The 24,242-nt window shown below is 50.9% G+C and overlaps 1 protein-coding gene across 1 annotated transcript in view; it reads left to right on the top strand.

Annotated features, from left to right (window-relative positions):
* The first annotated feature begins 1,846 nt into the window (after positions 1-1,846).
* Positions 1,847-24,242, top strand: part of LOC140399631 (uncharacterized) — a 38,137-nt gene continuing 15,741 nt past the window's right edge. Inside the window, 2 exon segments of the mRNA XM_072489168.1 lie at positions 1,847-2,103; positions 12,392-13,042. Coding sequence (XP_072345269.1) covers positions 2,054-2,103; positions 12,392-13,042 — 701 coding nt within the window. The 5' untranslated portion in view covers positions 1,847-2,053.

Here is a 24,242-nt window from a genome sequence, read left to right on the forward strand (position 1 = left end):
CGTATCCCCCAATCCCCGTATCCCAAATCCCCGTATCCCCCAATCCCCGTATCCCCAATCCCCGTATCCCCCAATCCCCGTATCCCAAATCCCCGTATCCCCAATCCCCGTATCCCCAATCCCCGTATCCCAAATCCCCGTATCCCCCAATCCCCGTATCCCCCAATCCCCGTATCCCCCAATCCCCGTATCCCCAATCCCCGTATCCCCCAATCCCCGTATCCCAAATCCCCGTATCCCCCAATCCCCGTATCCCAAATCCCCGTATCCCCCAATCCCCGTATCCCAAATCCCCGTATCCCCCAATCCCCGTATCCCCAATCCCCGTATCCCCAATCCCCGTATCCCAAATCCCCGTATCCCCCAATCCCCGTATCCCCCAATCCCCGTATCGCCCAATCCCCGTATCGCCCAATCCCCGTGTCCCCCAATCCCCGTATCGCCCAATCCCCGTATCCCCCCAATCCCCGTATCCCCCAATCCCCGTATCCCCAATCCCCGTATCCCCAATCCCCGTATCCCCAAATCCCCCAATCCCCGTATCCCCCAATCCCCGTGTCCCCCAATCCCCGTATCCCCCAATCCCCGTATCCCCAATCCCCGTATCCCCCAATCCCCCAATCCCCGTATCCCCCAATCCCCGTATCCCCCAATCCCCGTGTCCCCCAATCCCCGTATCCCCCAATCCCCGTATCCCCAATCCCCGTATCCCCCAATCCCCGTGTCCCCAATCCCCGTATCCCCAATCCCCGTATCCCCCAATCCCCGTATCCCCCAATCCCCGTGTCCCCAATCCCCGTATCCCCCAATCCCCGTGTCCCCCAATCCCCGTATCCCCCAATCCCCGTATCCCCCAATCCCCGTATCCCCCAATCCCCGTATCCCCATCCCCGTATCCCCATCCCCGTATCCCCCAATCCCCGTGTCCCCCAATCCCCGTATCCCCCAATCCCCGTATCCCCCAATCCCCGTATACCCAATCCCCGTATCCCCCAATCCCCGTATCCCCAATCCCCGTATCCCCCAATCCCCGTATCCCCCAATCCCCGTATCCCCCAATCCCCGTATCCCCCAATCCCCGTATCCCCCAATCCCCGTATCCCCCAATCCCCCAATCCCCGTATCCCCCAATCCCCGTATCCCCCAATCCCCGTATACCCAATCCCCGTATCCCCCAATCCCCGTATCCCCAATCCCCGTATCCCCCAATCCCCGTATCCCCCAATCCCCGTATCCCCCAATCCCCGTATCCCCCAATCCCCGTATACCCAATCCCCGTATCCCCCAATCCCCGTATCCCCAATCCCCGTATCCCCCAATCCCCGTATCCCCCCAATCCCCGTATCCCCCAATCCCCGTGTCCCCCAATCCCCGTATCCCCAATCCCCCAATCCCCGTATCCCCCAATCCCCGTATCCCCCAATCCCCGTATCCCCCAATCCCCGTATCCCCCAATCCCCGTATCCCCCAATCCCCGTATCCTCAATCCCCGCGGTGCGCAGGCGCGGTGCCGGCGGTGCCGGGCGCGGTGAGGACGCGCGCAGGCGCGGTGCCGGCGGTGCCGGGCGCGGTGAGGGGCAGGCGCGCAGGCGCGGTGCCGGCGGTGCCGGGCGCGGTGAGGAGCAGCCGCGCAGGCGCGGTGCCGGCGATGCGGAGCAGGCGCGCAGGCGCGGTGCCGGGCGCGGTGAGGAGCAGGCGCGCAGGCGCGGTGCCGGGCGCGGTGAGGAGCAGGCGCGCAGGCGCGGTGCCGGCGATGCGGAGCAGGCGCGCAGGCGCGGTGCCGGGCGCGGTGAGGAGCAGGCGCGCAGGCGCGGTGCCGGCGGTGCCGGGCGCGGCGCAGGCGCGGTGCCGCCCCCGGGGCTGGGCGCGCGGTGCGGGCCGGGAAGGAGCTGCTCCCTCAGCAATGGGAGGAATGTAGGGGCCCGGAGCGCGCGCGCCAACAACAACCCTCACCCCCCTCAAGCAGCAGCCCCCCCCCTCAAACAACCCCCTCCCCACCCCCAATGCAACCCGCCGCACCCCGCAACACCCTCATTGCAGCCGCCGCACCCCGATGCATCGACCGGAATTGCAGGGCTGGGCCTGGGAGCCCCCCCCGAGAGTGTGAGTAACAAACAGGGGGCGTGGGGCCATCCGGGGGGTGGGTGGGGGTGCCCTGAACATGCATAACCCCCCCTGCCCACCCCCCGCCCTGCATTCCTCCCGGTGCAAAACCCAGGGTGTGCATTCCTCGCACTGACCCCCCCCCCATCTCTCCCTTAGGCTCAGTGTTTATTATATTGCTCCCCAGGGTCAGTATTTATTATATTGCTCCCAGGGTTAGTGTTTATTATATTGCTCCCCAACTCCCCAGGGTTAGTGTTTATTATATTACTCCCCAACTCCCCAGGGTTAGTGTTTATTATATTACTCCCCAACTCCCCAGGGTTAGTGTTTATTATATTGCTCCCCAGGGTTAGTATTTATTATATTACTCCCCAACTCCCCAGGGTTAGTGTTTATTATATTACTCCCCAACTCCCCAGGGTTAGTGTTTATTATATTGCTCCCCAGGGTCAGTATTTATTATATTGCTCCCAGGGTTAGTGTTTATTATATTGCTCCCCAACTCCCCAGGGTTAGTGTTTATTATATTACTCCCCAACTCCCCAGGGTTAGTGTTTATTATATTACTCCCCAACTCCCCAGGGTTAGTGTTTATTATATTGCTCCCCAGGGTCAGTGTTTATTATATTGCTCCCAGGGTTAGTGTTTATTATATTGCTCCCCAACTCCCCAGGGTTAGTGTTTATTATATTACTCCCCAACTCCCCAGGGTTAGTGTTTATTATATTACTCCCCAACTCCCCTGGGTTAGTGTTTATTATATTACTCCCCAACACCCCAGGGTTAGTGTTTATTATATTACTCCCCAACTCCCCTGGGTTAGTGTTTATTATATTACTCCCCAACTCCCCAGGGTTAGTGTTTATTATATTACTCCCCAACTCCCCTGGGTTAGTGTTTATTATATTACTCCCCAACACCCCAGGGTTAGTGTTTATTATATTACTCCCCAACTCCCCAGGGTTAGTGTTTATTATATTACTCCCAGGGTTAGTGTTTATTATATTACTCCCAGGGTTAGTGTTTATTATATTGCTCCCAGGGTTAGTGTTTATTATATTGCTCCCAGGGTTAGTGTTTATTATATTGCTCCCCAGGGTTAGTGTTTATTATATTGCTCCCAGGGTTAGTGTTTATTATATTACTCCCAGGGTTAGTGTTTATTATATTGCTCCCAGGGTTAGTGTTTATTATATTGCTCCCAGGGTTAGTGTTTATTATATTACTCCCCAGCTCCCCAGGGTTAGTGTTTATTATATTGCTCCCAGGGTTAGTGTTTATTATATTGCTCCCCAACTCCCCAGGGTTAGTGTTTATTATATTACTCCCAGGGTTAGTGTTTATTATATTGCTCCCAGGGTTAGTGTTTATTATATTGCTCCCAGGGTTAGTGTTTATTATATTGCTCCCCAGGGTTAGTGTTTATTATATTGCTCCCAGGGTTAGTGTTTATTATATTACTCCCAGGGTTAGTGTTTATTATATTGCTCCCAGGGTTAGTGTTTATTATATTGCTCCCAGGGTTAGTGTTTATTATATTACTCCCCAGCTCCCCAGGGTTAGTGTTTATTATATTGCTCCCAGGGTTAGTGTTTATTATATTGCTCCCCAACTCCCCAGGGTTAGTGTTTATTATATTACTCCCAGGGTTAGTGTTTATTATATTGCTCCCAGGGTTAGTGTTTATTATATTGCTCCCAGGGTTAGTGTTTATTATATTACTCCCCAGCTCCCCAGGGTTAGTGTTTATTATATTGCTCCCAGGGTTAGTGTTTATTATATTGCTCCCAGGGTTAGAGTTTATTATATTGCTCCCAGGGTTAGTGTTTATTATATTGCTCCACAGGGTTAGTGTTTATTATATTGCTCCCAGGGTTAGAGTTTATTATATTGCTCCCAGGGTTAGTGTTTATTATATTGCTCCCAGGGTTAGTGTTTATTATATTGCTCCCAGGGTTAGAGTTTATTATATTGCTCCCAGGGTTAGTGTTTATTATATTGCTCCACAGGGTTAGTATTTATTATATTGCTCCACAGGGTTAGTATTTATTATATTGCTCCCCAACTCCCCAGGGTTAGTGTTTATTATATTACTCCCCAACTCCGCAGGGTTAGTGATTATTATATTGCTCCCAGGGTTAGTGTTTATTATATTGCTCCCAGGGTTAGTGTTTATTATATTGCTCCCAGGGTTAGTGTTTATTATATTGCTCCCCAACTCCCCAGGGTTAGTGTTTATTATATTGCTCCCCAGGGTTAGTATTTATTATATTGCTCCCCAACTCCCCAGGGTTAGTGTTTATTATATTGCTCCCCAGGGTTAGTGTTTATTATATTGCTCCCCAACTCCCCAGGGTTAGTGTTTATTATATTGCTCCCCAACTCCCCAGGGTTAGTGTTTATTATATTGCTCCCCAGGGTTAGTGTTTATTATATTGCTCCCAGGGTTAGTGTTTATTATATTGCTCCCCAGGGTTAGTGTTTATTATATTGCTCCCCAGGGTTAGTGTTTATTATATTACTCCCCAACTCCCCAGGGTTAGTGTTTATTATATTGCTCCCCAACTCCCCAGGGTTAGTGTTTATTATATTACTCCCCAACTCCCCAGGGTTAGTGTTTATTATATTGCTCCCCAACTCCCCAGGGTTAGTGTTTATTATATTACTCCCCAACTCCCCAGGGTTAGTGTTTATTATATTACTCCCCAACTCCCCAGGGTTAGTGTTTATTATATTACTCCCCAACTCCCCAGGGTTAGTGTTTATTATATTGCTCCCCAGGGTTAGTGTTTATTATATTGCTCCCCAGGGTTAGTGTTTATTATATTGCTCCCCAGGGTTAGTATTTATTATATTGCTCACCAACTCCCCAGGGTTAGTGTTTATTATATTGCTCCCCAGGGTTAGTGTTTATTATATTGCTCCCCAGGGTTAGTATTTATTATATTGCTCCCCAACTCCCCAGGGTTAGTATTTATTATATTACTCCCCAACTCCCCAGGGTTAGTGTTTATTATATTGCTCCCTAACTCCCCAGGGTTAGTGTTTATTATATTGCTCCCCAACTCCCCAGGGTTAGTGTTTATTATATTGCTCCCCAGCTCCCCAGGGTTAGTGTTTATTATATTGCTCCCCAACTCCCCAGGGTTAGTATTTATTATATTGCTCCCCAGGGTTAGTATTTATTATATTGCTCCCCAACTCCCCAGGGTTAGTGTTTATTATATTGCTCCCCAACTCCCCAGGGTTAGTATTTATTATATTGCTCCCCAGGGTTAGTATTTATTATATTGCTCCCCAACTCCCCAGGGTTAGTGTTTATTATATTGCTCCCCAACTCCCCAGGGTTAGTGTTTATTATATTGCTCCCCAACTCCTCAGGGTTAGTGTTGATTATATTGCTCCCCAACTCCCCAGGGTTAGTATTTATTATATTGCTCCACAGGGTTAGTATTTATTATATTGCTCCCCAACTCCCCAGGGTTAGTGTTTATTATATTACTCCCCAACTCCCCAGGGTTAGTGTTTATTATATTGCTCCCCAACTCCCCAGGGTTAGTGTTTATTTTATTACTCCCCAACTCCCCAGGGTTAGTGTTTATTATATTGCTCCCCAACTCCTCAGGGTTAGTGTTTATTATATTGCTCCCCAACTCCCCAGGGTTAGTGTTTATTATATTACTCCCCAACTCCCCAGGGTTAGTGTTTATTATATTGCTCTCCCCAACTCCCCAGGGTTAGTATTTATTATATTGCTCCTGCTCCCCAGGGTTAGTATTTATTATATTACTCCCCAACTCCCCAGGGTTATTGTTTATTATATTGCTCCCTAACTCCCCAGGGTTAGTATTTATTATATTGCTCCTCCTCCCCAGGGTTAGTATTTATTATATTACTCCCCAACTCCCCAGGGTTATTGTTTATTATATTGCTCCCCAACTCCCCAGGGTTAGTGTTTATTATATTACTCCCCAACTCCCCAGGGTTAGTGTTTATTATATTACTCCCCAACTCCCCAGGGTTAGTGTTTATTATATTACTCCCCAACTCCCCAGGGTTATTGTTTATTATATTGCTCCCCAACTCCCCAGGGTTAGTGTTTATTATATTACTCCCCAACTCCCCAGGGTTAGTGTTTATTATATTACTCCCCAACTCCCCACGGTTAGTGTTTATTATATTACTCCCCAACTCCCCAGGGTTATTGTTTATTATATGCAAAACAAACAAAGAACAAAGAAATGTACAGCACAGGAACAGGCCCTTCGGCCCTCCAAGCCCATGCCGACCATGCTGCCCGACTAAACTACAATCTTCTACACTTCCTGGGTCCGTATCCCTCTATTCCCATCCTATTCATGTATTTGTCAAGATGCCCCTTAAATGTCACTATCGTCCCTGCTTCCACCACCTCCTCCGGTAGCAAGTTCCAGGCACCCACTACCCTCTGTGTAAAAAAACTTGCCTCGTACATCTACTCTAAACCTTGCTCCTCTCACCTTAAACCTATGTCCCCTAGTAATTGACCCCTCTACCCTGGGGAAAAGCCTCTGACTATCCACTCTGTCTATGCCCCTCATAATTTTGTATACCTCTATCAGATCTCCCCTCAACCTCCTTCGTTCCAGTGAGAACAAACCGAGTTTATTCAACCGCTCCTCATAGCTAATGCCCTCCATACCAGGCAACATTCTGGTAAATCTCTTCTGCACCCTCTCTAAAGCCTCCACATCCTTCTGGTAGTGTGGCGACCAGAATTGAACACTATACTCCAAGTGTGGCCTAACTAAGGTTCTATACAGCTGCAACATGACTTGCCAATTCTTATACTCAATGCCCCGGCCAATGAAGGCAAGCATGCCGTATGCCTTCTTGACTACCTTCTCCACCTGTGTTGCCCCTTTCAATGACCTGTGGACCTGTACTCCTAGATCTCTCTGACTGTCAATACTCTTGAGGGTTCTACCATTCACTGTATATTCCCTACCTGCATTAGACCTTCCAAAATGCATTACCTCACATTTGTCCGGATTAAACTCCATCTGCCATCTCTCCGCCCAAGTCTCCAAACAATCTAAATCCTGCTGTATCCTCCGACAGTCCTCATCGCTATCCGCAATTCCACCAACCTTTGTGTCGTCTGCAAACTTACTAATCAGACCAGTTACATTTTCCTCCAAATCATTTATATATACGACAAAGAGCAAAGGTCCCAGCACTGATCCCTGTGGAACACCACTGGTCACAGCCCTCCAATTAGAAAAGCATCCTTCCATTGCTACTCTCTGCCTTCTATGGCCTAGCCAGTTCTGTATCCACCTTGCCAGCTCACCCCTGATCCCGTGTGACTTCACCTTTTGTACTAGTCTACCATGAGGGACCTTGTCAAAGGCCTTACTGAAGTCCATATAGACAACATCCACTGCCCTACCTGCATCAATCATCTTAGTGACCTCCTCGAAAAACTCTATCAAGTTAGTGAGACACGACCTCCCCTTCACAAAACCATGCTGCCTCTCACTAATACGTCCATTTGCTTCCAAATGGGAGTAGATCCTGTCTCGAAGAATTCTCTCCAGTAATTCCCCTACCACTGAAGTAAGGCTCACTGGCCTGTAGTTCCCGGGATTATCCTTGCTACCCTTCTTAAACAGAGGAACAACATTGGCTATTCTCCAGTCCTCTGGGACATCCCCTGAAGACAGTGATATGATTCCTCCCTTCCCCCCAACTCCCCAGGGTTAGTGTTTATTATATTACTCCTCCCTTCTCCCCAACTCCTCAGGGTTAGTGTTTATTATATTGCTCCCCAACTCCCCAGGGTTAGTATTTATTATATTACTCCCCAACTCCCCAGGGTTAGTGTTTATTATATTACTCCTCCCTTCTCCCCAACTCCTCAGGGTTAGTATTTATTATATTACTCCTCCCTTCTCCCCAACTCAGGGTTAGTGTTTATTATATTGCTCCCTAACTCCCCAGGGTTAATGTTTATTATATTACTACTCCCTTCTCCCCAACTCCCCAGGGTTAGTATTTATTATATTGATCCCCAACTCCCCGGGTTAGTATTTATTATATTGCACTCCCCCTCCTCAGGGTTAGTATTTATTATATTCCTCCCCCCTCCCCAGGGTTAGTATTTATTCTATTGCTCCCCCACCCCAGGGTTAGTATTTATTATATTGCTCCTCCCCCTCCCCAGGGTTAGTATTTATTATATTGCTCCCCCTCCCCAGGGTTACTATTTATTATATTGCTCCCCCCCCGGGTTAGTATTTATTATATTGCTCCCCCTCCTAGGGTTAGTATTTATTATATTGCTCCCCCTTCCAGGGTTAGTATTTATTATATTGCTCCCCCCCCGGGTTAGTGTTTATTATATTGCTCCCTCCTCCCCAGGGTTAGTATTTATTATATTGCTCCCCCTCCCAGGGTTAGTATTTATTATATTGCTCCCCCACCGCCCCCGGGTTAGTATTTATTATGTTGCTCCCCCACCGCCCCCCGGGTTGGTATTTAGTAAATTACTCTCCCCCCCCCCTTCTCCAGGGTTAGTATTTATTATAGTCCTCCCCCCCCCCCCCCCCGGTTTAGTATTTATTATATTGCTCCCCTCCCCAGGGTTAGTATTTATTATATTGCTCCTCCTCCCCAGGGTTAGTATTTATTATATTGCTTTTCCCCCTCCCCAGGGTTAGTATTTATTATATTGCTCCCCCCTCCCCAGGGTTAGTATTTATTATATTGCTCCCCCTCCCCAGGGTTAATATTTATTATTTCCCCCCCCCCCCCGGATTAGTATTATATTGCTCCCCCTCCCCAGGGTTAGTATTTATTATATTCCCCCCCCCAGCCCCCAGGGTTAGTGTTTATTATATTGCTCCCCCTCCCCAGGGTTAGTATTTATTATATTGCCCCCCCCCCCCGGTTTAGTATTATATTGCTCCCCCTCCCCAGGGTTAGTATTTATTATATTCCCCCCCCCAGCCCCCAGGGTTAGTGTTTATTATATTGCTCCCCCTCCCCAGGGTTAGTATTTATTATATTGCCCCCCCCTCCCCAGGGTTAGTATTTATTATATTGCTCCCCCCTCCCCAGGGTTAGTATTTATTATATTCCTCCCCCCCGGTTTAGTATTATATTGCTCCCCCTCCCCAGGGTTAGTATTTATTATATTCCCCCCCACCCCCCCGGTTTAGTATTATATTGCTCCCCCTCCCCAGGGTTAGTATTTATTATATTGCTCCTTGCTCCTCCCCAGGGTTAGTATTTACTCTATTCTTCCATCTCACTCGTGTTATTTATAATAATCTTTATTATTGTCACAAGTAGGCTTACATTAACACTGCAGTGAAGTTACTGTGAAAATCCCCTAGTCGCCACATTCCGGCGCCTGTTCGGGTACACAGAGGGAGAATTCAGAATGTCCAATTCACCTAACCTGCACATCTTTCGGGACATGTGGGAGGAAACCGGAGCACCCGGAGGAAACCCACGCAGACACGGGGAGAACGTGCAGACTCCGCACAGACAGTGACCCAGGCCGGGAATCGAACCGGGGACCCTGGAGCTGTGAAGCAACTGTGCTAACCACTACCCGCAGTGCTACCATGCCACCGATATTGCTCCCCCCTCCCCAACTCCCAGGGTTAGTATTTATTATATTGCTCCTCCCCTCGTCCCAGGGTTAGTAATTATTATATTGCTCCTCCTCCCCAGGGGTTAGTATTTATTATATTGCTCCTCCCTCCCCAGCGTTAGTATTTATTATATTGCTCCTCCCCTCATCCCCAGGGTTAGTAATTATTATATTGCTCCCCCTCCCCAGCGTTAGTATTTATTATATTGCTCCTCCCCTCGTCCTCGGGGTTAGAAATTATTATGTTGCTCCCCCTCCCAGGGTTAGCATTTATTATATTTTCCCCCTTACCATTGTTAGTATTTATTACATTGTTTCCCTCGCCAAGGTTAGTATTTATTATATTCCCCTCACCAGGTTTAGTATTTATTGATTATATTGCTCCTCCTTCTCCCCAGGGTTAGTAATTGGTATATTGCTTACCCCCCCATCCGTTCCAGGGCTAGTATTTATGATATTGATCAGCTCCCCATGGTTAGAATTGATTATATTGCTTCCCCCTCTACAGGGTTAGTATTGATTCTATTGCACCCCCTCCCCTCACCAGAGTATTTATTAATTTTCCTCCCCCTTCACCTGGGATAGTTTTTATTATATCGCTCCTTCCTCACCAGGGTTAGTATTTAATATATTGCTTTCCCTCTCTTTCCCCCCCAGGGTTAATATTTATTAGATTGTTCCCCCTCCCCAGAGTTAGTATTTATTGTATTGCTTCCACCCGCAGAGTTAGTATTTATTATACTCATTAGCACTGCTACCTCACAGCGCCAGGGTCCCAGGTTCGATTCCCCACTGGGTCACTGTCTGTGCGGAGTCTGCACGTCCTCCCCGTGTCTGCGTGGGTTTCCTCCGGGTGCTCTGGTTTCCTCCCACAGTCCAAAGATGTGCAGGTTAGGTGGATTGGCCGTGATAAATTGCCCTTAGTGTCCAAATGTTAGGTTGGGTTAGTGGGCGGCAGGGGAGTGGGCCCAGGTAGGAAGCTCTTTCAGAGGGTCAGTGCAGGCTTGATGGATTCTCTGCTCCCTCCCCAGGGTTAGTATTTATTATATTGCTCCCTCCTCCCCAGGGTTAGTATTTATTATATTACTCCCTCCTCCCCAGGGTTAGTGTTTATTATATTGCTCCCTCTTCCCCAGGGTTAGTATTTATTATATTGCTCCCTCCTCCCCAGGGTTAGTATTTATTATATTGCACCCCCTCCCAGGGTTAGTATTTATTATATTGCTCCCTCCTCCCCAGGGTTAGTATTTATTATATTGCTCCCTCCTCCCAGGGTTAGTATTTATTATATTGCTCCCTCCTCCCCAGGGTTAGTATTTATTATATTGCTCCCCCTCCCAGGGTTAGTATTTATTATATTGCTCCCCCTCCCAGGGTTAGTATTTATTATATTGCTCCCTCCTCCCCAGGGTTAGTATTTATTATATTGCTCCCTCCTCCCCAGGGTTAGTGTTTATTATATTGCTCCCTCCTCCCCAGGGTTAGTGTTTATTATATTACTCCCCAACTCCCCAGGGTTAGTGTTTATTATATTGCTCTCCCCAACTCCCCAGGGTTAGTATTTATTATATTACTCCCAACTCCCCAGGGTTAGTGTTTATTATATTACTCCCCAACTCCCCAGGGTTAGTGTTTATCATATTACTCCCCAACTCCCCAGGGTTAGTATTTATTATATTGCTCCCCAACTCCCCAGGGTTAGTGTTTATTATATTGCTCCCCAACTCCCCAGGGTTAGTGTTTATTATATTACTCCCCAACTCCCCAGGGTTAGTGTTTATTATATTGCTCTCCCCAACTCCCCAGGGTTAGTATTTATTATATTACTCCCAACTCCCCAGGGTTAGTGTTTATTATATTACTCCCCAACTCCCCAGGGTTAGTGTTTATCATATTACTCCCCAACTCCCCAGGGTTAGTATTTATTATATTGCTCCCCAACTCCCCAGGGTTAGTATTTATTATATTGCTCCCGAACTCCCCAGGGTTAGTGTTTATTTTAATGCTCCCTCCTCCACCCAGGGTTAGTATTTATTAGATTGTTCCTGTGTAACAGGCTCGAGGGGCTGAATGGGCCTCTCTATTCCTGTGTAACAGGCTCGAGGGCTGAATGGGTCTCCTCCTGTTCCTGTGTAACAGGCTAGAGGGGCTGAATGGGCCTCCTCCTGTTCCTGTGTAACAGGCTCGAGGGGCTGAATGGGCCTCCTCCTGTTCCTGTGTAACAGGCTCGAGGGGCTGAATGGGCCTCTCTATTCCTGTGTAACAGGCTCGAGGGCTGAATGGGTCTCCTCCTGTTCCTGTGTAACAGGCTAGAGGGGCTGAATGGGCCTCCTCCTGTTCCTGTGTAACAGGCTCGAGGGGCTGAATGGGCCTCCTCCTGTTCCTGTGTAACAGGCTCGAGGGGGCTGAATGGGCCTCCTCCTGTTCCTGTGTAACAGGCTCGAGGGGCTGAATGGGCCTCCTCCTGATCCTGTGTAACAGGCTCGAGGGGCTGAATGGGCCTCCTCCTGTTCCTGTGTAACAGGCTCGAGGGGCTGAATGGGCCTCCTCCTGTTCCTGTGTAACAGACTCTGAGGGAGACGCTGAATGTTTCTTGTTTCTGATGAGACGGTTGGCTCACCCATTTCCTCTTTGACTCTGCAGGAAGGAAGAGGAGACGGAGGAGAAGCTGAGGGCGCCCGAGCCGCAGGAGGCGGCCGTTTACCCGCCGGAGGTCGACCGAGAGGAGCTTGTGCCCGCCGCCCCGCTCCCACCCGCCCCCGGGGAGGGGGGTCTGTCGTCGCCCGCGGAACTGGGACAGCGGGAGGACGCGGCGACGGAGGAAAAGCCCCCGGTGTGCGTCCTCTGTCACCAGGCCTTTGCGAGTGCCGGGGAGCTGGAGGGCCACGTGCGGGAGAGCCACCAGCAGCAGCGAGAGAGCCCCCCCAGGGTCGCCGGCGGCCCGGCCCCCTCCTTCCAGTGCCCGCTCTGCCAGCGAGCGTTCCTCACTGCCACCGAACTTCGGGCCCACCGCCGCTCCCACGCCAAGGAGCGATTGTTCCAGTGCTCCGTCTGTAAGGAGGCCTTCGGCCAGGCCGACGATTTCTTCAGCCACCAGTGCCTCCTGGGCCAGGACAAGCCATGCCAGTGCAGCATCTGCCACAAGACCTTCCAGCGCCTTTCATCTTTCCTGGTCCACCAGTGCTCCCGACCCCTGCACAAGCCCTTCAAGTGCGACGTGTGCGGCAAGGGCTTTGCCCAGTCCTCCAAGCTCTCAGACCACCAGCGGACCCACACCGGGGAGCGCCCTTTCAGGTGAGGTGAGGGAAGGGCAGGGCGCCACCCCGGGGACGATGGCGAGGGAGCGGGCGGTGGTACGGAGATGTTCTCCAGGTCCGTGCATCAGCCGCTGTCATGTGGTGGACGTGGTGGGAAGACCCGGAGGAAACACCCACAAACACACACACACACACACAGACACAACGTGCCAACCGCACACACACTCACCCAAGGTCGGAATCGAACCTGGGTCTCTGGCGCTGCCAGGGAGCATTGCTAACCGCTGTGCTGTCCTTGCCTATCAGGAGTAATGTTTTTTTTTTTTTTTGTCGGCTGCCGATGAGGTAATTAATGGGAGGAGCCAGGTTTGTCTGTAGTTTTGTAGTTTGCCCCAGGATTTCAGTGTGACAAGGCAGAAGGATTTGAATGTTGAACAGCAGTTGGCATGCTGCTAATTCGCAGTGATGTTATTGAAGAACCTAGGTTGGGGCACCCAGACTGTGTGTGTGTGTGTGTGTGTGTCTGCTAAAGGTGTTATTAAGGAGCCGTAAATGGTGAGGTCATGATCGATTCCAACCATCTACTTGATTACAGATGAAGGGCGAACGGGGCATTGTTTTGATTGCTGGAGACTCCCCCGGTGATCAGCTAATTTATGAAGGGTTGCATTTATAGAACATAGAACATAGAACAATACAGCGCAGTACAGGCCCTTCGGCCCACGATGTTGCACCGAAACAAAAGCCATCTAACCTACACTATCATTTAGTCACGGCTAAGCGGGTCATGTGACATCTCAGTGGGTGACAGCTGTGGTAATTAATGGGAGGAGCCAGGTTTGCCTGTAGTTTTGCAGTTTGCCCCAGGCATTTCAGTGTGACGAGGCAGAAGGATTTGAATGTTGAACAGCCGTTGAAAAGCTGCTAGCTTGAGGGGAAGTTAATTTGTACTAGTCTTGAACGGAACTCTCTCAAAACGTCTCTGACCAGCTGAGCAAGTAATCGTGTTTGCCAACTTTATTTCTAAGCGGCGTTTGAACTGTATTGGGTTGCTGAATTTGAGCTAGCAGCAGACCTAGAAAGCAAGTTCGCGTTTTCCTGGCGTTTTAGAAAATGGCGAAGCAATTTCTTTGATAATGTGGTAAATTCTGGGTTTGAATTAACGTTTGTTCAAAACAAATGGTACCCTTTGCTCAAGAGTTATTATCACCCAGTTTTACAAATTGAGAAACATTTGTTCGGGGTCTGCTCCGGGATCCTAACAATTGTCTGGGGCCCGGCCTGGGATCTGAACAGATGTTGGGGTCGGGTCCGGGATCCTAACAGATGTGGGAGTCTTGACCAATTAGGCCAGTGGGCCGATGAGCGGCAGATGGGGTTTAGAATCATAGAAGTTTACAGCATGGAAACAGGCCCTTCGGCCCAACCAGTCCATGCCGCCCAGTTTTTACCATTAAGCTAGTCCCAGTTGCCCGCTCTTGGCCCATAACCCTCTATACCCATGTTACCCATGTAACTATCTAAATGCTTTTTAAAAGACACAATTGTACCCGCCTCTACTACTACCTCTGGCAGCCCATTCCAGACACTCACTACCCTCTGAGTGAAGAAATTGCCCCTCTGGGCCCTTCTGAATCTCTCCCCTCTCACCTTAAACCTGTGCCCTCTAGTTTTAGACTCCCCTACCTTTGGGAAAAGGTGTTGACTATCTACCTTATCTATGCCCCTCATTATTTTATAGACCTCTATAAGATCACCCCTAAGCCTCCTACGCTCCAGGGAAAAAAGTCCCAGTCTATCCAGCCTCTCCTTATAACTCGAACCATCAAGTCCCGGCAACATCCTAGTCAATCTTTTCTGCACTCTTTCCAGTTTAATAATATCCTTTCTATAATAGGGTGACCAGAACTGCACACAGTATTCCAAGTGTGGCCGTACCAATGTCTTGTACAACTTCGACAAGACGTCCCAACTCCTGTATTCAATGTTCTGACCAATGAAACCAAGCATGCCGAATGCCTTCGTCACCACCCTGTCCACCTGCGACTCCACCTTCAAGGAGCTATGAACCTGTACTCCTAGATCTCTTTGTTCTATAACTCTCCCCAACGCCATACCATTAACTGAGTAGGTCCTGGCCTGATTCGATCTGCCAAAATGCATCACCTCACATTTATCTAAATTAAACTCCATCTGCCATTCGTCGGCCCACTGGCCTAATTGATCAAGATCCCGTTGCAATCCTAGATAACCTTCTTCACTATCCAGTTTGGATTAATTTGGATAAATGTGAGGTGATGCATTTTGGTCGATCGAATCGAGGCCGGACCTACTCAGTTAATGGGAGGGAGTTGGGGAGAGTTACAGAACAAAGAGATCTCGGGGTACAGGTTCCTAGCTCCTTGAAGGTGGAGTCGCAGGTGGACAGGGTGGTGACGAAGGCATTCGGCATGCTTGGTTTCATTGGTCAGAACATTGAATACAGGAGTTGGGACGTCTTGCTGAAGTTGTACAAGACATTGGTACGGCCACACTTGGAATACTGTGTGCAGTTCTGGTCACCCTATTATAGAAAGGATATTATTAAACTAGAAAGAGTTACAGAAGAGATTTACGAAGATGCTACCGGGACTCGATTGTCTGAGATACAAGGCGAGGGTGGGACTTTTTTCCCTGGAGTGTAGGAGGCTGAACTTATAGAGGTCTATTCAATAAGGTAGATAGTCAACATCTTTTCCCAAAGGTAGAGGAGTCTCTAACTAGAGGGCAGAGGTTTACGGTGAGAGGGGAGAGGTAGAAGGGAGGCCAGACGGGAAATTCTTCACAGACGGGGTGGTGAACATCTGGAACGAGCTGCCAGAGGCAGTGGTGGAGGCGGGTAATATTTTGTCCTTTAAACTACACAAAGGTTGGTGGAATTGCGGATAGCGATGAGGACTGTCGGAGGATACAGCAGGATTTAGATCGTCTGGAGACTTGGGCGGAGAGATGGCGGATGGAGTTTAATCCGGACAAATGTGAGGTAATGCATTTTGGAAGGTCTAATGCAGGTAGGGAATATACAGTGAATGGTAGAACCCTCAAGAGTATTGGCAGTCAGAGAGATCTAGGAGTACAGGTCCACAGGTCACTGAAAGGGACAACACAGGTGGAGAAGGTAGTCAAGAAGGCATACGGCATGCTTACCTTCATTGGCCGGGGCATTGAGTATAAGAATTGGCAAGTCATGTTGCAGCTGTATAGAACCTTAGTTAGGCCACACTTGGAGTATAGTGTTCAATTCTGGTCGCCACACTACCAGAAGGATGTGGAGGCTTTAGAGAGGGTGCAGAAGAGATTTACCAGAATGTTGCCTGGTATGGAGGGCATTAGCTATGAGGATCGGTTGAATAAATTTGGTTTGTTCTCACTGGAACGACGGAGGTTGAGGGGCGACCTGATAGAGGTCTGCAAAATTATGAGGGGCATAGACAGAGTGGATAGTCAGAGGCTTTTCCCCAAGGGTAGAGGGGTCAATTACTAGGGGACATAGGTTTAAGGTGCGAGGGGCAAGGTTTAGAGGAGATGTACGAGGCAAGTTTTTTTTACGCAGAGGGCAGTGGGTGCCTGGAACTCGCTACCGGAGGAGGTGGTGGAAGCAGGGACGATAGTGACATTTAAGGGGCATCTTGACAAATACATGAATAGGATGGGAATAGAGGGATACGGACCCCGGAAGTGTAGACGATTGTAGTTTAGTCGGGCAGCATGGTCGGCACGGGCTTGGAGGGCCGAAGGGCCTGTTCCTGTACTTTTCTTTGTCCTGTGTTAAAAAGTAGTTAGACAGTTCCCTGGGCAGAACATGGGCCAAATGTGGGCAAGTAGGACAAGCTTGGCGACAGAAACTAGGCAGCATGGTCCAGCATGTTGCAAACATCTATGACTCTAATTCTACAACTCCACCACCAAGTTTATTCTAATCCCATTTCCCAGCACTTGGCGCCGAGCCGTCTGTGCCCTGGGATCGCGAGCTCTCGTCAAAATACCTCTTCAACGTCACGAGGGTCTCTGCCTCCCTCCGCCCTTTCAGGCCCCGGGTTCCAGACTCCCACCCCCCCTCTGGAGGCGGGGGGGAAAGGGTTTTCCTCCCGTCCCCTCTGGCTGGGCGACAGGAGACCGAGAGCAGTGGTGGAAGGGAGTGTCTCAACGTGGAGAAAGGTGACTAGTGGTGTTCCACAGGGATCGGACCACTGTTGTTTGTGATATACACACCTGGACGAAGGTGTAGGTGGTCTGGTTAGCAAGTTTGCAGACGCTACTAAGATTGGTGGAGTTGCTGATAGCGAGGAGGACCGTCAGAGAATACAGCAAAATATAAATAGATTGGCGAGTTGGGCAGAGAAGTGGCAGATGGAGTTCAATCCAGGCAAATGCGAGGTGATGCATTTTGGAAGATCTGATTCAAGAGCGGACTATACGGTCAATGGAAGGGTCCTGGGGAAAATTGATGTACAGAGAGATCTGGGAGTTCAGGTCCATTGTCCCCTGAAGGTGGCAACGCAGGTCGATGGGAGAAAAAAAAAAAATCAAAAAAGGAAAAGGAGTCCGGAATCGCCCTTGGCCGCCGTTAACCGATAGTCGGCCCCCCGTCAACACTCAATACCACCCAACCTCCAAAAGAGTACCGTAAATGACACCCAAGAGTTGTAAACGCCCCCTCCCCAACTCCTCCCCCTCCACTTCCTCTTGTAAAACTCCTCCCCCCCCCCCCCCCCCAACCTCTGTTCCTTCCCGCTCTCTTCCCCCCCCCCCCCCCCCCCCCAACTTTCCACCCCGGCTAGACCACTCTGACCCTGTTCTGCCAGGCTCCGATGGACGCAGCCCCTTCCCCCCCCCCCCCCCCCCCCCCCACCTCACTCCCGTTCACTGGACGGCTTAAACCGCCCGGCTTGGAGGCCCCCAGTCCGGGTGTACCCTTTCCCCCTCGCCCGAACCCTCGGAAAGCCCAGAGATCCCCTTTTTAGCGCACACACACCCCGCCTATCCACCTACACCCCAAAGAGCCCTCATTTCGAGTGGAAGTCCCGTCCCTTCCCTTGTCCAAATATATACAACATTGGCTCCTTTCGCCCCGACACCCGCGCGCAGTGAAACAAAAAAGAAAAAAGCCATGAGGCGACATTGGTCCCTGACCATTTCTCAGTTCTGCCACAGTCCTCCTGCCTCCGCAAACTCCTCCGCTGCTTCCGCATTTTGAGCTTGTAAGTCACCCTCCGCTTCGCTGGATATACAATGCCGCACTGCACCTTGCCAATGTACAGTGCCCTCTTCACCCGGTTGAAGGCAGGCCGCCTCCTCGCCAGCTCCACCGTAAAGTCCTGGTATACACGTACACCAGCCCCAGCCCACTGCACCACCCGCTTCTGCTTGGCCCAGCTCAGGTCCTTCTCCTTCACACTGTACCTGCGGAAGCACAGAGTCACTGCCCTTGGCGGCTCAATCGCCTTTGATACAGGCCTCCACGACCGGTGAGCCCGATCCAGCTCATATCGGGAGGGATCCTCCCCCCCCCCTCCCCGCTCCCCCACTAGCATCGCAGCAAAATACTCAGTCGGCCTCGGTCCTTCGGGCAGCCCCGCGATCCTCAAACTCCGCCGCCTGGATCTGTTTTCCAGGTCTTCCATTTTGCCTCGCAGATCCTTGATAATCTCCATCTCCTTCCCCATCGAGGCAAGTTGATCACCGTGCTGCAGTATCCTCTCCTCCGCTTCCTTCAGCGCCTCCCCTTGCTCCCGCACCTCTGCCCCGGCGCTCGCCACCTCCGTCCTCACCGGGGAAACCGCCTCCTCCACCAGCGCACTCAAAACCTCCCTCATCTCCTTCCTCATTGCCTCCATTTGTTTCGTGAGCTGCCTTTCGAATTCCGCAGCCATCGCCGTGGTTATTTCTTCAGCCGCAAGCGATGCGGCCTCCCCGGCGCGCTCCAGCCTCCATTTTCTTTGCTGACCCCGCGGGGACCTTTTCGCTCCCCGGCGGGCGTTCGGCCGCTTTTGCCGTCTCTTTGAGCTGCCTCCCGACTTTCGCTGCCTTCGCCGGCCCCAAGTCCGGGGCGTTGAACCTCGACAACGGCGTTCCCAGAACGGGAGCCCTCCCAACGCTCGGCTGCCTCCCGCCCGCCGTCACCGGAGGTCCCACAGGGAGGGGATCCTTTTGGCAGTGTCCGCTTCACCAATCTGCCCCCAAAAGGCCTGTGGAAACGCCTGAAAAAGGTCCCGATCCAGACGGGAGCTGCCGAATGCGCGACCTACTCCTCCACGGCCGCCACCGGAAGCCTCGTCCCCGCTTCTTCAGGGGCCTTGGTGAGATCTTTTCGCAGTTGTTCCCTCTGCTGCTAGAATTCACCTTTAATAAAGGCCCTCAAGTCAGCTTGAAGCCTTTAAGCTTGCCCTTCCCCTGCCTGCATGCTGGAAGAGGCTTTGGTCTTTCCTGCAGCGTCGGCCAAATCTTTTACTGTTTCTGCCGGGTCAGGTAACCAAGAGACATAACATTCCTGGGGGAAAGTACCCCTCCAACATTCACCTATGTGTTTTCATCAAAATTCCACCCCGTATCGATTAACAAAGAGCTCTTCTCTGTAACCTTGAGCAGGAGCTCCCTTGTGTGTGACCACTTACTCCATGGTCCACACCGGAAGTCGAGTCGGCCGGTCATGTTGCAGTTGTACAGGACTTTGGTGGGGCCGCATTTGGAACACCGCGTGCCGTTCTGGTCGCCACGTCACCAGAAGGAGGTGGATGCTTTCGAGAGGGTGCAGAGGAGGTTCACCGGGACGTTGCCTGGTAGGGGGGGCGCTGGCCACGAAGAGAGGTTGAGTAGATTAGGATTGTTTCCGTTAGAAAGACGGAGGTTGAGGGGGGGGGGCTGATTGAGGTCTACAAAATTCTGAGAGGTATGGACAGGGGGGGGGGGATAGCAACGAGCTTTTTCCAAGAGCGGGGGTGTCAATTACAAGGGGGTCCCGGTTTCAAGGTGAGAGGGGGAAAGTTTAAGGGAGATGTGCGGGGAAAGTTTTTTACGCAGAGGGTGCCTGGAACGCATTGCCAGCGGAGGTGGTAGAGGCGGGCACGATAGCATCATTTAAGATGCACCTAGACAGATATATGTACGGGTGGGGAACAGGGGGAAGTAGATCCTTGGAAAATAGGCGACAGGTTTCGATAAAGGATCTGGATCGGCGCAGGCTGGGAGGGCCGAAGGGCATGTTCCTGTTCCTGGGCTGTAATTTTCTTTGTTCTAAATCTCCTGCCCCTCACCTTAATCTCTGCCCCCTGGTCATTGATCCCTCCCACAAGGGGAAACGTTTATTCCTGCCTACTCTATCCGAGCCCCTCATAATTTTATACATCTCAATCCCCCCCCCCTCCGTCCGTTCTGCTCCAAGGAAAACAATCCCAGTCTATCCAATCTCTCTTCATAGCTAAAGCTCTCCAGGCCCGGGCAACATCGAACAGTCCAGCCCAGAACAGGCCCTTCGGCCCTCTGATGTTGTGCCGAGCTCTGTCCGAAACCAACGTCAAGCTGTCCCACTCCCCGTCATTCTGTTCTAAATGCAGCAGGATTTAGATTGGTTTGGAGACTTGGGCGGAGAGATGGCGGATGGAGTTTAATCCGGACAAATGTGAGGCAATGCATTTTGGAAGGTCTAATGCAGGTCGGGAATATACAGTGAATGGTAGAACCCTCAAGAGTATTGGCAGTCAGAGAGATCTAGGAGTACAGGTCCACAGGTCACTGAAAGGGGCGACACAGGTGGAGAAGGTAGTCAAGAAGGCTGACGGCATGCTTGCCTTCATTGGCCGGGGCATTGAGTATAAGAATTGGCCAGTCATGTTGCAGCTGTATAGAACCTTAGTTAGGCCACACTTGGAGTATAGTGTTCAATTCTGGTCGCCACACTACCAGAAGGATGTGGAGGCTTTAGAGAGGGTGCAGAAGAGATTGACCAGGATGTTGCCTGGTATGGGGGGCATTAGCTATGAGGAGCGGTTGAATAAACTCTGTTTGTTCTCACTGGAACGACGGAGGTTGAGGGGAGACCTGATAGAGGTATACAAAACTATGAGGGGCATAGACAGAGTGGATAGTCAGAGGCTTTTCCCCAGGGTAGAGGGGTCAATTACTAGGGGGCATAGGTTTAACGTGAGGGGCAAGGTTTAGAGTAGATGTACGAGGCAAGTTTTTTTTACACAGAGGGTAGTGGGTGCCTGGAACTCGCTACCGGAGGAGGTGGTGGAAGCAGGGACGATAGTGACATTTAAGGGGCATCTTGACAAATACATGAATCGGATGGGAATAGAGGGATACGGACCCAGGAAGTGTAGAAGATTGTAGTTTAGTCGGGCAGCATGGTCGGCACGGGCTTGGAGGGCCGAAGGGCCTGTTCCTGTGCTGTGCATTTCTTTGTTCTTTGTTCTTTGAAAGGTTGAGGGATTGGAGGATAGGTCTTATGAGGAAAGGTTGAGGGAGCGAGGGGTTTTCTCTTTGGAGTGGAGGAGGATGAGAGGCGACTTAGTAGAGGTTTATAAGATGACGAGGGGGACAGATAGAGTGGACGTTCAGGGACTATTTCCTCAGGTGGATGTAGCTGTCACAAGGGGGCATAACTATAAGGTTCTGGGTGGGAGATATAGGAGGGATGTCCGAGGTAGGTTCTTTCCTCAGAGAGTGGTTAGGGTGTGGAATCAACCTGGTGAATCTCCTCTGCCCCCTCTCCAGTGGCTGTCACATCCTCCCCACAATGTGGACCCCACAATACTCGGGCAGTTCCAGCATAACCTCCCTGCTCTTAAACTCTACGCCTCGGCGAATGAATGCAAGTGAGAATAATAATACTCGCTTATTGCCACAAGTAGGCTTCAATGAAGTTGCCGTGAATAGCCCCTAGTCGCCACATTCCGGCGCCTGTTCGGGGAGGCCGGTACAGGAACTGAACCCGCCCTGCTGGCCTTGTTCAGCATTACAAGCCAGCTGTTTGGCCCACTGTGCTAAACCGGCCCCTCCATAATGCCTTCTCAACAACAGACCCTTCCACCTTTCAGCCCCAAGAGCGGCATCGAATTCCTCCTTCAAATTACAATCCCCGTATCCCCCAATCCCCGTGTCCCCCAATCCCCGTGTCCCCCAATCCCCGTGTCCCCCAATCCCCGTGTCCCCCAATCCCCGTGTCCCCCAATCCCCGTGTCCCCCAATCCCCGTGTCCCCCAATCCCCGTGTCCCCCAATCCCCGTGTCCCCCAATCCCCGTGTCCCCCAATCCCCGTGTCCCCCAATCCCCGTGTCCCCCAGTCCCCGTGTCCCCCAGTCCCCGTGTCCCCCAGTCCCCGTGTCCCCCAGTCCCCGTGTCCCCCAGTCCCCGTGTCCCCCAGTCCCCGTGTCCCCCAGTCCCCGTGTCCCCCAGTCCCCGTGTCCCCCAGTCCCCGTGTCCCCCAGTCCCCGTGTCCCCCAGTCCCCGTGTCCCCCAGTCCCCGTGTCCCCCAGTCCCCGTGTCCCCCAGTCCCCGTGTCCCCCAGTCCCCGTGTCCCCCAGTCCCCGTGTCCCCCAGTCCCCGTGTCCCCCAGTCCCCGTGTCCCCCAGTCCCCGTGTCCCCCAGTCCCCGTGTCCCCCAGTCCCCGTGTCCCCCAGTCCCCCGTGTCCCCCAGTCCCCCGTGTCCCCCAGTCCCCCGTGTCCCCCAGTCCCCCGTGTCCCCCAGTCCCCGTGTCCCCCAGTCCCCGTGCCCCCCAGTCCCCGTGCCCCCCAGTCCCCGTGCCCCCCAGTCCCCGTGACCCCCAGTCCCCGTGTCCCCCAGTCCCCGTGACCCCCAGTCCCCGTGCCCCCCAGGCCATTCAACCTCCCAGTGTGGTATCAATTATTGGATACTTCCTGGTCACGTTACTCCTGCCAAAGTCTATGACCTCACACTTTTCCGAGCTAAACTCCATCTGCCACTTATCCGCCCGTTTGACCATCCCCGTCTGTATCGTCCCGTAACCCAAGACACTCGCCCTCACTGTTAACCGTCTGCCCAATCTTTGTGCCCACCCCTCCCCCCCCCCCACACACACACACACACATAGTCGTCTGTGTCGTTTATATAAATGACAGACAATAGGGGGCCCAGCGCGGATCCCTGTGGTACCCCACTGGTCACTGGCTCCCAGACACTAAAGCAGCCGCCTGCCATCATCCTCTGTCTCCTCAGCTCAGCCGGCTTTGAATTCACTTTATCAAGTTCCCCTGTATCCCATCTGCGTTTTTGTCGCCTTTGTGAGTCTCCCATGTGGAACCTTGTCAAAGGCTTTGCTGAAATAATCTTTATTAGTGTCACAAGTAGGCTTACATTAACCCGGCACTGACGTTACTGTGAAAATCCCCTCGTCGCCACATTAATAATAATCTTTATTAGTGTCACAAGTAGGTTTACATTAACCCGGCACTGACGTTACTGTGAAAATCCCCTCGTCGCCACATTAATAATAATCTTTATTAGTGTCACAAGCAGGTTTACATTAACCCGGCACTGACGTTACTGTGAAAATACCCTTGTCGCCACATTAATAATAATCTTTATTAGTGTCACAAGTAGGTTTACATTAACCCGGCACTGACGTTACTGTGAAAATACCCTCGTCGCCACATTAATAATAATCTTTATTAGTGTCACAAGTAGGCTCACATTAACCCGGCACTGACGTTACTGTGAAAATCCCCTCGTCGCCACATTAATAATAATCTTTATTAGTGTCACAAGCAGGTTTACATTAACCCGGCACTGACGTTACTGTGAAAATACCCTCGTCGCCACAATAATAATAATCTTTATTAGTGTCACAAGTAGGCTCACATTAACACGGCACTGACGTTACTGTGAAAATCCCCTCATCGCCACAATAATAATAATCTTTATTAGTGTCACAAGTAGGTTTATATTAACCCGGCACTGACGTTACTGTGAAAATCCCCTCATCGCCACATTAATAATAATCTTTATTAGTGTCACAAGTAGGTTTACATTAACCCGGCACTCACGTTACTGTGAAAATCCCCTCGTCGCCACATTAATAATAATCTTTATTAGTGTCACAAGTAGGTTTACATTAACCCGGCACTGACGTTACTGTGAAAATACCCTCGTCGCCACTTAATAATCTTTATTAGTGTCACAAGTAGGTTTACATTAACCCGGCACTGACATTACTGTGAAAATCCCCTCGTCGCCACAT

Source organism: Scyliorhinus torazame, chromosome 23 (genome assembly GCF_047496885.1).
Source record: "Scyliorhinus torazame isolate Kashiwa2021f chromosome 23, sScyTor2.1, whole genome shotgun sequence".
Lineage (NCBI taxonomy): Eukaryota > Metazoa > Chordata > Chondrichthyes > Carcharhiniformes > Scyliorhinidae > Scyliorhinus > Scyliorhinus torazame.